The sequence below is a fragment of the Suncus etruscus genome, chromosome 10 (assembly GCF_024139225.1).
Source record: "Suncus etruscus isolate mSunEtr1 chromosome 10, mSunEtr1.pri.cur, whole genome shotgun sequence".
NCBI classification, from domain to species: domain Eukaryota; kingdom Metazoa; phylum Chordata; class Mammalia; order Eulipotyphla; family Soricidae; genus Suncus; species Suncus etruscus.
Genome location: NC_064857.1, coordinates 108,510,084 through 108,522,386, shown reverse-complemented (window position 1 = coordinate 108,522,386; position 12,303 = coordinate 108,510,084). Strand labels below are relative to the sequence as shown.

Sequence of the window (12,303 nt, the reverse complement as noted above, 5' to 3'; positions counted from 1 at the left end):
AACTAACCCTTAGAACCAATCAACCTGGCTTTAAATTTGCATGATAAAGTTTTAAATTCAACCTGAAACTCATTTTATTTCTGTTTTAAACAGTGAAGGATAAGGAAAAAATAAACCCCAATAATTCTGCCAAAATATCAAGCTTTGGGGACTCAGTTTATCAAAAACACCAAACTTTAAGTCATTACTAAAAGAATATCGGGGCTAAAGCAATTGTACAGTAGGGGTTTTGACAGGCGTTCTGCCCTGCATCAATCAAGCCTGGAATCCTATATGGTACTTAGAGCCTTCCAGGAATAATTTGTAAGAGCAGAGCCAAGAGTAATAATTGATCATCTTCCCCCAGATCTTGTCCCAAAACAAAGGACAACAAAAACAAATTTTAAAAGATGCAAGAAAAAGGAAGCATAGCTTTTGTACCTGGATCAGAAGAATTAGTATAAAAATCTTACCCAAAGCACTATATATATATATATATATATATATATATATGCAGTCCCTAAAAAGTTCATTTCAGTCTATAAAAAATTCAATGTCATTGGTAAAGCAAATAGGAGCAAAGATAAACAAATGGAACAATATCAAAATAAGATGTCTGCACTGCAAAAGAAATGATAGGCAGGATACACCTTACAGAAGGAAAATTATTTTTAAAACTCATATGACAAATGGTAAATATCTACTATAGATAAGCACTTGTGAAACTTAAAAACCAAAAACAACCCAATCAAAGAGTGACAGAGATGAAAGGAACTTCCTAAAAAGGAGACCTACAGCCTGCCAATAAGCATTTGAAAAAAACGCTCTACATCACTTCTCAATAGGAAAATGCAAATGAAAACAACAGTAGTTAGATATCACCTCACATCAAAATGATTGGCACATATCACAAAAATAAAAACAACAAATAAATTGTGGTATAATATATATATGTATATATTGCAACCTCAGGGGGGGAAAATTGTTATTTTAATGGAACTGGAGGGTATCATGCTGAGGACAAATATAAGATAATCTCATTCAATTCTAGTATACAGAGAAACAAATCAAGAGTATGGGCAAGTATAAATCAATAAATCTTGGACATTAGCAAGAGAGGACAAAAGAAGGATGAATTTAACAGTCTGGAAAATGGGAACAGAAGTGGATGGTCAGGAGTTCATGGCTAGTACCGTGAGGTAACTTATGTATTAAAACCATAACTTCCAGTCAACAAAAATAAGGATATAGACAAGAGAAAGAAAAGTTCAAACCAAAGATAAGACAGGTCAGCAGCATTCATGGGTCATGGGCACTGAGGTAAATGCTATAATGCTGTGCAGTAACTTTGTACATAGATACTATAAACTTGAACACCATTGTAACCCTATTATCTAAACTATAATAAAAAAATTTTAAAGTCACATAATTTCATACATTTTCATGAATAATATAAAATTATAAAATAATGTTTGCTTCATTTTTTTGTTTGGTTTTGGTTTTGGAGTCATACCCAGCAGTGGCCAGAGGTTACTCTTGGCTCTGCACTCAGAAATCACCCTTGGCAGGCTCGGGAGACAATCTGGGATGCCAGGAATCAAACCCATGTTAGTCCATGGTTGGCTACATTCAAGGCAAATGCCCTACCATTGTGCTATCGCTCTGGTTCCATTGTTTGTTTCATTGTATCCCTAGAAGTTTATATATTCAAGTTATTTAAAATCTTTACCAGAGGAGATATGGGGTGTGTGTGGGGGGTGTCTCAGAACACATTGGGTAAGTTCCCACAGTAGATCACTGAAATGCCAAGTTAATGTTAACTTTGAATGAACAGATATACAGGATGAGGGAAAGTACAGAAATATTGTGTGATGGTAACACTGTCATCATAACCCACAGGAGAAGAAGAATTAAGATTAGCTCTGAAAACTGATAAGGAGAAATTAATCCAGAAGATCACACAGTAAAAATACAGATTAATGATTCCTTCAATTTCCATAGTGAAAGATACAAAAACTTTGATACTAGGAGCCAAGAAATGATACCAAAAGAGTAAAATAGGATTTGAAAAAAATAAGTAATGCTAGATAGCTGTAAGGAATAATGCAATTTGCTGCAGTATGAATGAAACTGAAAGATACTTTGTTAAATAAAGTAAATCAACAAAAGGATAAATACAGAATGATATCATTTTAAGTGGTATTTACAATAACTGCATAAAGAATTACAATGGTTTTAATGGGCATTGTGTTGCCCAAGTTATAGATAGAAGAAGGGAAGAAATTGAGTGGAGGAGGAGAAAACAAATATGAAAGAATGGGAACAAGGAGCTAAGTGGTCTCAGGTAACAAAGCCAAAGGTAATAATAGAATTAAGAATTAAGAGACCCAAACTTTAACAATCTAAACGCAAGCCTGGGCCCGGGGAGATAGCACAGCGTCGTTTGCCTTGCAAGCAGCCAATCCAGGACCAAAGGTGGTTGGTTCGAATCCCGGTGTCCCATATGGTCCCCCGTGCCTGCCAGGAGCTATTTCTGAGCAGACAGCCAGGAGTAACCCCTGAGCACTGCTGGGTATGACCCAAAAACCAAAAAAAAAAAAAAATGTAAGCAAGCCTGTTATACTGGCAGGCTGGAGGTGAAGAGTAATATGGTATGCACTTCGGAAACACTGTCGACATTAGTAGTGGGATTGGCCACTGAAACCCAACTATAAAGGACTTTGTAAATCACAATGTTTTCAAAAAATAAAATAAAAAGTTTCCTTATGATCTAGCTATACCACTCCTAGGAATATACCCTAGGAACACAAAAATACAATACAAAAATGCCTTCCTCACACCTGTACTCACTGTAGCGCTATTTACAATAGCCAGACTGTGGAAACAGCCAAGATGCCCTTCAATACGTGAATGGCTAAATAAACTGTGGTACATATACACAATGAAATATTATGCAGCTGTCAGGAGAGATGTAGTCATGAAATTCTCCTATACATGAATGTATATGGTATCTATTATGCTAATGAAATAAGTCAGAGGGAGAGAGATAGACACATAATAGTCTCACTCATCTATGGGTTTTAAGAAAAATTAAGGACATTAAGGATAATAATAATAATAATAATAATAATAATAATAATAATCCCCAGAGACAATAGAGATGAGGGCTGGAAGGACTGGCTCACAATATGAAGCTCTTTGTGAGTGCAGTTAGGGAAATAACTACACTAACAACTACCATGACCATCTTGATGAGTGAAAGAAATAGCATGCCTGTCTTGAAAACAGGCAGAGTTGGAAGTGGGGGTGATACTGGTGGTGGGAATGTTACACTGATGAGGGGGGTTTTCTGTTTATGACTAAAACCTAAACTACAATCATGCTTGTAATCATGGTGCTTAAAGATTTTATTATAAAAAAATAAGTAATGCATCTGAGCAGTAAGTTCATTTCATATCAGCAGAACTTTGAGATATTACTAGACAGTTAAGTAGATATGAGCCCTACAAGCTAGTTTTAGAATGAGACGTTACATAGACTAGAAACTAGTTTCATAATTACATATTGAAAATTTCCTCTAGAGGTTTGCTATACTATCACTTTGACCTTGTTCTCAATTTTTTGCAAACAGTAGGTATTCCTGTTTATGTCTGAAAAGCAAACCTCTAGAGGAAATTTTCACTATGTAATTATGAAAACTAGTTTTTTTAGTCTATGTACCTGTGCACAGTCAACCTAGGTTCAATCTCCCCATCATAGAGAGAGCCAGAAGTCCTGAGTACCACCAAGATTAGCCCAAAATTTTAAAAAAAAGTTCTGTGTTTGGTGACAAAGAAATGAATAAATTTAGTCTGGCCTATTAAATATTTATAGTTGAGAAAGATTAAATAACTGTTCTAGAGTTTTTATGTAGAAAAGTTCTTGTTTTTTTTTTTTTTTTTTGCTTTGTTTAAGGGAATAATCAGTGGTTTCTGGGCTTACTCCTGTCTTTGAGTTCAGGGAGTATCATGTTAGCACCTTACTCTTTGTACTATCTCTCCAGCTCCTATGTAGGAAAGTTTTAAGGACAAAAATCTGGTTAAAGCTGAACTAGAGTATTTGAGCTAAAGCAATGTTGCACTTCAAACATAATTTTGTTTACTTGGGTAATAAATGAGAATGCTAATAAAAACTGACAGACACAATGTGTCACTTCTAAACAACTTGTTTCTGTCAATAAGTAGAAAACTTGACTAAATACCAGAGAAATCAGAATGCATATAAATAAGCACCTCAATTCAAAAGAAATGAAAAGTGTATGAATATTGTATAATACCTGATAAAATTAATAGTGCCTTAAAAATGAAGTTGAGATAAAGTGGGACGAAAACAAAGGTTTGGCATTTAAGTCAGAAGACTTGATATATTGCAGAATAAACTAAAGTTCTCCCAAGGCTACAAGGTTATCCTCGCAGATTCTGAAGTTGAAGAATAGTGGATTCCAAGATGGCAGATACCATATGGCACTATTGAAGTTTAAACAAATGTAACTAAAAGAACTCTATTTTAAATTCAGTTCTCTGATTATATTCACCATATTCCAAGTGCTCATTAGTCTAAATATATGTGGCACAAAGGTATCACAATGGAAGTAGAGATCATAGGGAAATTACCTTTTTTCTTTTTTTTTTAATCAACTTTCATGTTTCATATTGTGGTTCTCTTACATTAATTTAATGTTCATGGGAGCTTTAAAATGTGGCCAAACATGAGTGCTTTGCCCAGCAGTGAATGAAATGGACCAATGAGATGGTATTGATGAATACAGTTCTGCACAACACTTTTCAAAAGCCTCTTCCTGTTGTACAAAGCAGTACAGTAGCTTAAATGTCAACAATTCTATTCCTAATCTGATTCTTGTAACTTCAGCAAGAGCATAATCAAAGAGGATTTTTTTCTATACAGTGGTTAATGCAACAGGGAAAACAGAGTTGTCCAAATATTAAAGAGGTCATTTCTTTTTTTTTCATTTAGTGAAATATTTAGCTTTTTATTTTTTTTATTTTTTTAAATTAATATCTTTTTTTAAACACCTTGATTCCAAACATGATTGTGGTTGGGTTTCAGTCATGTAAAGAACACCCCCCTTCACCAGTGCAACATTCCCATCACCAATGTCCCACATCTCCCTCCTCCCCACCCCACCTTCACCATGAGATATAGTGTTAACATTTTGTTGACTATTGAATTTCAGTCATATAATGTTCAAATACCCATCCCTTCATCAGTGTTCATTTCCTACCCAGGAAATTTTCCCAGTTTCCTTTTCATATAGGACACTTCTATTGATTGGCTATGAAACATCAGAGAAGGTAGACACAAGATAAAGGAGACAGACTATCTTTGTACTTCTAAAAGTGACACATATAACCCAGACAGAAACACTTTTACCTTGACCATAGTGATGGTAATTCTTCCTGTAAGTCAACATTAAACTCTTCAAACACTTTTTGTGCTTTCTGAAATTCTTCTTCTGCCTAGAAATGACATAAGGCATGTTTTACACTAAATAATGGCAAATAATCACAACCATTTGATGTGTAACAATAACACATGCCATATAAAACAGGAGAAGCTTTATAGTTTGAGAAAGAGAGAACTATGGTTAAAATATACAATATTTTTTCAATAATAGCAAAATATTTAAATATTAGTAAAACAGGGAAACTAATGACAATAATGATCACTGCCATGTTCTCTGGAAGATTCACATACACATGTTGCTCTATGTTGCTCTACTTCGGATTCAGAATAGGGATACTCATCATAAGAAATGTACAATTTGAAAGTGCAAAAATGACAATATGAGGTAAATCTTATCTGTTGTTGATGCATTCTCTCAGCAGACAGGTGGTAAAGAAAACCGATCATTCCACAATGAAGGTTATATTTTAACTTGCTAAATTTTGAATATTCAGTGCATGATTTATAAAGGGGGATAAAGGATATACTATAATGCATAATAGTGGTTTTCCTTGGGTTTTATTTCCAACTTACTAACCATGTAAACCAATCAAAAGCTGTTACTTTTGACCTCAGACACATAATCCATAAAACAGAGGAATCAATGCACTTGCCTTTCATGTGGTGGACCTAGTTTCTATTCCCATAACAATATGGTTTCCCGAACTTCTCCAGGAGTTACTACAGCAGAGTCAAAAATAAAGCCTAGATATAACTGGATGGGACTCAACCCTGGGTAGGACCCAACCCCTTTATCCCACCATCACCCCAAATGAAGGTAGCAATGTGTGATTACTAAAGCCACAGGAATTAATAGACATGGTACCAGGCATCTTGTGGTCTTGAATGAAGGTGAACTATAATGGTGGCTGCTAAGAAAAAGATGTTTAGAAAACCTTGAAAACTGGTACATATAGAGAGGTGAATTTTAACAGCCAATCTGTGAAGGCAACATATGCTGTGCTGAGGAATTCAGATATTCTTCTGCAGGCAATGAAGGTTACTGAGAGATGTAAGCATTAGATCTGATCCAGCAATATCACTCCTAGAAATATACCCTATTAACACAAAAACACAATGCAAAAAATACCCTCTGCATCCCTATGTTCATTGCAGCTCTAGTTACAATAGCCAGAATCTAGACACAAGCCACATGCCTGACAACAGATGAATATGGCTACAAAATCTGGTACATTTACACAATAGAATACTATGCAGCTATCAGAAAAAATGAAGTCATGATATTTTCCTATACATTGATGAACATGGAAACTATTATGCTGAGTGAAATGAGTCAGAGGGAAAGAGACAGACACAGACAATTTAAGAAAAATAAAAAATCAGTATGGTAATAATACCCAGAGTCAATAGAGATGAGGTTTGGAAGGATTAGCCCCTCGAGAGCGAACCTATGGCACGTGTGCCAATGGTGGCATGCAAAGAAAGGCCTTGCAGCTGGCACACAGGAAGGTCTGCAATTAAGATATACGGTGCTGCAGGAGGCAAGTGTGCTGGTGTCTGCTTTGCATGCAGCTCACCTGGCAAAAGGGCCGGGCTGGCCATTGTGGCAATTTGGGATTCGGGCTCAAAAAGGTTAGCCATCACTGACCTAACCCATGATATGAAGCTTACCACAATGATCGGTGAGTGCAGTTAGAGAAATAACTACACCAACAACTATCATAATAACATAGAATGCCTGTGTCAAAGACAGGCAGGGCATTGAGCGGGAAGATGTGGGGCATTGTTTATGAGACGGTTGCACTGGTGAAGGGGGGCTATACTTTTTATGACTGAAAACCAACTACAAACATGGTACTTAAAGATATTTTAAAAAAATTTTTAAAAGCATTAAAGACAAAATTCTTAATATGTGATGCGGAAAGATGCTTCTGTGAGTTCAAAGACAGGAGGCGGCAATAATGGAAGCCAAAAGAAGTAGTTGGATGGATGTTGTCAGCCAGTTGGCATCCATAAATGGCTGGTCAAATACTAAATGAGTTTCTAAAAGAAAAAGAATGTTATATGGGGCCAAAGAAAAGTACAGCACGTAGAGTGCTTGCCTTATATTTAACCAAGTTGGGTTTAATTCTGGTACTCCATATGGTTGCCCAAGAATTGCCAGGAATCCAGAGCCAGGAGAAAGCCCTGAGCACTGCCCGGTGAGACCCAATACCCCTACACTTGAAAAGAAAATAAATGCTAGAAATGGCTCTTCTCTACTATTAAATCATCGTATCTGTGTGTTTCAAACTTGAATTTTCACATTAGCATCAAGTATTGAACACAGCCACAAAATGAAGTGCAGGGCAAAAATAGGATCTTTTTGAAAATATCCTGCAGTATTATTGGAGATCAAAGTTCATCCTGATCAAGATATCTGAACCAATGTTACTCTTGTGAGTTCTAGAATGTGAAAAACCTAGTGTTAATTAAAAAAAGATGGAAAGCAGATAACAAACACCAATTTCAGTTGCAATTCTGTCCTGATCTCAGTTGCCTTTGAAAAACCAAATATTGAACTTTATAAAACAAAGTCACCTTAAGTACAGATTCTAGGGAGAACAGTGGAGACAAGCCTAACCTTAGAAATGCGGCTTTCATCCTTCCTCTTGGAGCTCTGCAAAGCCTCGAGATGGTGCCGTGCACTATCATAGTCCACCAGCTTCCTGCTGCGCTTCGCAATGCGATTCTGTCAAAAGGGAAAGACATGCACTCAGCAAGAGACAATGGTCAGCCATTCTGTGTTCCACTATTAAATGTTTCCCCAGCTACAGTAACTGAGTACCTTACTGTGTGCTGAGGTGAACCATAATTTCAACAGGGAAAGGCCCTGGGAAACTACACTTCAATCCTTTATGTGAAAACTACTCAGGTAATATCTGCACTTCTCACAATAAGGTTAAATATGAAGACTTGACAGCAAATTTGTGACCAACAAAACAAAAAAACAATTATAGAATTGATTAACAAACTGAAGGGAGCAGGTAAACATAGATGGATGGAGATGTATTCTCTGAGAACCTTTATTATAAATATTTATTCAGTTCTAAAGATAGTAGAAAACTATAAAACTATAGCTTTATTTTTTTTTTGAGTAGAGATTCAAACCATTTTACCTCTGTAAGTTAACTGTCAAATGTTGTGGCTGCCATATAAAATAATAAGAGATTAGTTGGAATTTTAAAGTCATTAAAGGCTAATCTAAGGTGATATGTCAGTCTGGAATGATCGGGTGTCTGAGACACTAGAGAAAATTGTGACTCTAGGGCAGGGGTCTCAAACTCGCGGCCTGCAGGCCCTTTGCGGCCCTCCGTACAACATTTTGTGGCCCTGCCCTAAAGGAATCTTTATTTCGTTTTGTTTTGTTTTAGTTGTTTGGGTCACACCCCCCAATGTTCAAGGCTTACTACTGACTTTGCACTCAAGGATCGCCCCGACTTTGCCTCCTGTGGCCCCCAGGTCAATTGAGTTTGAGACCCCTGCTTTAGGGCATCTTTCCTTGGGCCCAGACTAGACGCTATGAGAATGTTCAGAAATTGACACTTCCTGGCAGTGCAGGTGAATGAAGTCACCATTGGCTCCTGACAGGCAACATGAAATGAGTGAACTAAATTATAAAAGCCAAAGTTAAACAATATTTCATTTACTCCCAATTTCTTGATAAGATCCAAGAAAATGGAGAGCCAAGTAGAAAACAATGTACTAAGAATTGTACAAAATATCAAAAAATGGATGACAAATACACACGGGTCTAGAGACAAAAGCAGGAAGCATTGTTTAGTTGAGATATAACTGACATTCGTTTTTATAATACATCATAACATACATATTGTGAAATGACCACTCTAGGTAGTTTCACTAGTACTCACTGAAATGCTTATTAGAAACTGTAAGGTGGACCCTAAAAATTAAACTGGCATAAACAATATAGCTAATAAGCAAGCAGTATAAAATATTCTAATCCTGGTTTCCACCAAGAGATTCCTTGTTTTTTAAATTTTATTTACTTATTGTTTGATTGATTTCTGGGCCACACCCAGGGGCGATAAGGGGTTACTCCTAGCTATGCACTCAGAAATCGCCCCTGGCTGGCTAGGGAACCATATGGGATGCTGGGAATTGAACCGGGTTCTTCTCAGGTCGGCTGCATGCAAGGTGAATGGCCTACAGCTGTGCTGTGCTATCTCTCTGCCCCCACCCCACCACCAAGAAACACTGATTTAATTAATCTGAGGCAGGATTCAAGCATCTAACAGATGGTGCTTATCTGTTTGGAAAACATAACCCATAATACTCAGCAATTACTCCCAGTTCAGTGCTCAGGGAACACATCTGGGCATCAAACAGAGCCTCCTGAAGCAAAGCAAGTGCTCTAGCTACTGAACTCCGGGCTTCATTTCTTTTTGAAAAGATTCCTTAGTGATCAAGATATCCAGCTAGCATAATACTGAAAATCACTGTTAGAAGACACTGAGAAAACTTAAACTTGATATAAGAAGAACAACCTAGATAATAACCTAGATGTCTATGACTTACAGATATTCATAGAATTCTACATCAGAGATGCTCAATTTACAGTGGGGAATTTCAAGTTGAATGAGTTTCACCTAAATTATCTAAAATTGTTCAGAAAATCCATGCAAAGATGAAGCAGATATCAGCCTTCATTCAAAAAAGTGTTAAGAGGGCCGGAGCAGTGACGCTAGAGGTAAGGCGTCTGCCTTGCAAGCACTAACCTAGGACGGACCACAGTTCGATCCCCCAGCGTCCCAGGAGGGATTTATGAGTGCATAGCCAGGAGTAACCCCTGAGCTTCACGGGGTGTGGCCCAAAACAAAAACAAAAACAAAACAAAAAGTGTTAAGAGTAGAGACAAAAGAACATGCCCAGGGGACAAAAATATCAAGAGGGCGCCACCTGGGGGTGAGAGCAGGGCCAGCGCCTCTTATTCTTAAACTTGAATTTTATTCTAAATTCTAATGCTCTTCATGGTCTCTCTGTCCTGCCCTGCTTCATGCACTGAGGTCTCACAGTACTTAGGGGCTACTCTTGGTACTTCATTAGGGGACCATGTATGTTGAGATGGAAGCAGGTTCAGTCATATGCAAGGCCAGCACAGTAACCCCTATATGATCTCCCTGCTCCCCAGCCCTGTTTGAGTTACCCTTCTCCCTAAGAACCCCCATGTCTCTCTGGCAGATTCATTATTCGACTACCATGCTCTTCCTCATCACACATTTTGGGACTGCTATTGGGGTCCTGCGGACAGAGTTACTCTCATTTCATCACTTCCTATCTCTGTCACTTTCCCCTATGGGGCTATGGGGCCATATCTTCAGATTGATAGGAAGTGCTAAGCCTATATGACATAATACACTTGCTTACAGTATGATATAAATTAGCTCAAGAAGGGCAGAGTGAAGTTTCAAGAGACAGGCACTGTATGCTGTGAGGTGGAAAACTCATGGTTTCTCAGAAAATATCTGTTAACTTCAAAAACTACTGTTCTAGAAGAAGGGGGCCTGTGTGACCAGATGCAAACCAGAAGCAGCTCTGGACTGCTTGGACTTGGTCATGCATACGTGTGAATGTGTGTATGTCTGAGTGTATATGAGGATAAAAGCTTATATATGTATGGACATATTTGTTTATGGGGAGGGTCTTTTTTATTTCAACTAAAAAGCAGATTTTATTAGGCTCTTTAAAAATGTATTTGAGGCCCAGGCAATAGTATAGCAGTAGGGCAACTGTCTTACCTAGGTTCGATCCTAGGTTCGATCCACTTGGGTCCCCCAAGTCCTCCAGAAGTGATCTCTGAATGCATAGTCAGGGTGAGCACCACTGTGACCCCAAAATCAAAAAAAAATTTAAGAATTAAAATAAACTAAGTGTATTTTTTTAAAAAGCCAAAAGTCAGTCACTTCCAAGCTTGAGAATAAGGTTTGGAACAATGTGCTGGGAGAGAAATTGCTCATCTGAAAATAAGTAAGTAATAGAACTCATTTTTTTTCTGTGGAACTGTCACATCAATCACAGGGCACAACTGAATGTGCTGTAGACTGTCACGCATTTTGTTGTACACATTTATGTTTGTAGTGAAAAAACAAATCCCCTTATTTCCTTCACATTGGGGAAGTTGAAAATAATCTCTTAAGAATAAAGTTAATAGAGCTTAGCTTTTATTATGAAATGAGACAATTATTTTATTGGGGCTCCCAAACAGTGGTTAGTGAACAAAGGCCTCTTTCTTGATATTTGGCAAACCAAGCTAGTCAGTTCAATGCAAGAGCAGGTTGGTAATTGTGCTCTGTGGGTCCAGTGGTGTTTGGGGCTTTGCAGGCCACCTTGGTGGTGCTCAGAAGCCACCGAGGCTTTGCCAGGCAATGCTAGGGCAGCCACAGGAGGGTGAATATGTAGTATCAGGGTTAAACTTGAATCCTGTACATGGGAGGCAGGCACTCCTGTCCTGAGTGACTCTCTGACCCTAAAGGGTACAATTCTTGTTTATCCAAATTTTACTAATCGAGTAGGAAGCAGGTTAGTTAAAATTTCTTCAGGATCCTTATTCTGCACTGGCTTCATGCAGTAAAGAAAATAATACATTCTACTTTTGCTTCAATAATGGCCCCAATTTTGAATTCATTTTGACACCTGCTACGCTCAGTTGCTCATGCATGGCCACGAAGATAGAATCAAGCTACATTTTACAATCACTGCTTACAACTGTAAGCCTGCTTGCATTGGTGACAAGTTGACATTTATTATAACACTGATTTTCAGACATCAGTGCTACAACATAAAACCATAACCCCAGATACC

At 37.6% G+C, this 12,303-nt stretch overlaps 1 protein-coding gene across 4 annotated transcripts in view; it reads right to left on the bottom strand.

Annotated features, from left to right (window-relative positions):
- AMPH (amphiphysin) overlaps positions 1 to 12,303 on the bottom strand; it is a 280,138-nt gene that overhangs the window by 104,687 nt on the left and 163,148 nt on the right. For all 4 annotated transcript variants that reach the window (XM_049781869.1, XM_049781870.1, XM_049781871.1 and 1 more), the window contains exons 6-7: positions 8,066 to 8,173; positions 5,410 to 5,495 (exon numbers count right to left, since the gene is read on the bottom strand). In XM_049781869.1, the coding sequence (XP_049637826.1) occupies positions 5,410 to 5,495; positions 8,066 to 8,173 (194 nt within the window). The remainder of the gene's footprint in view (positions 1 to 5,409; positions 5,496 to 8,065; positions 8,174 to 12,303) is intronic.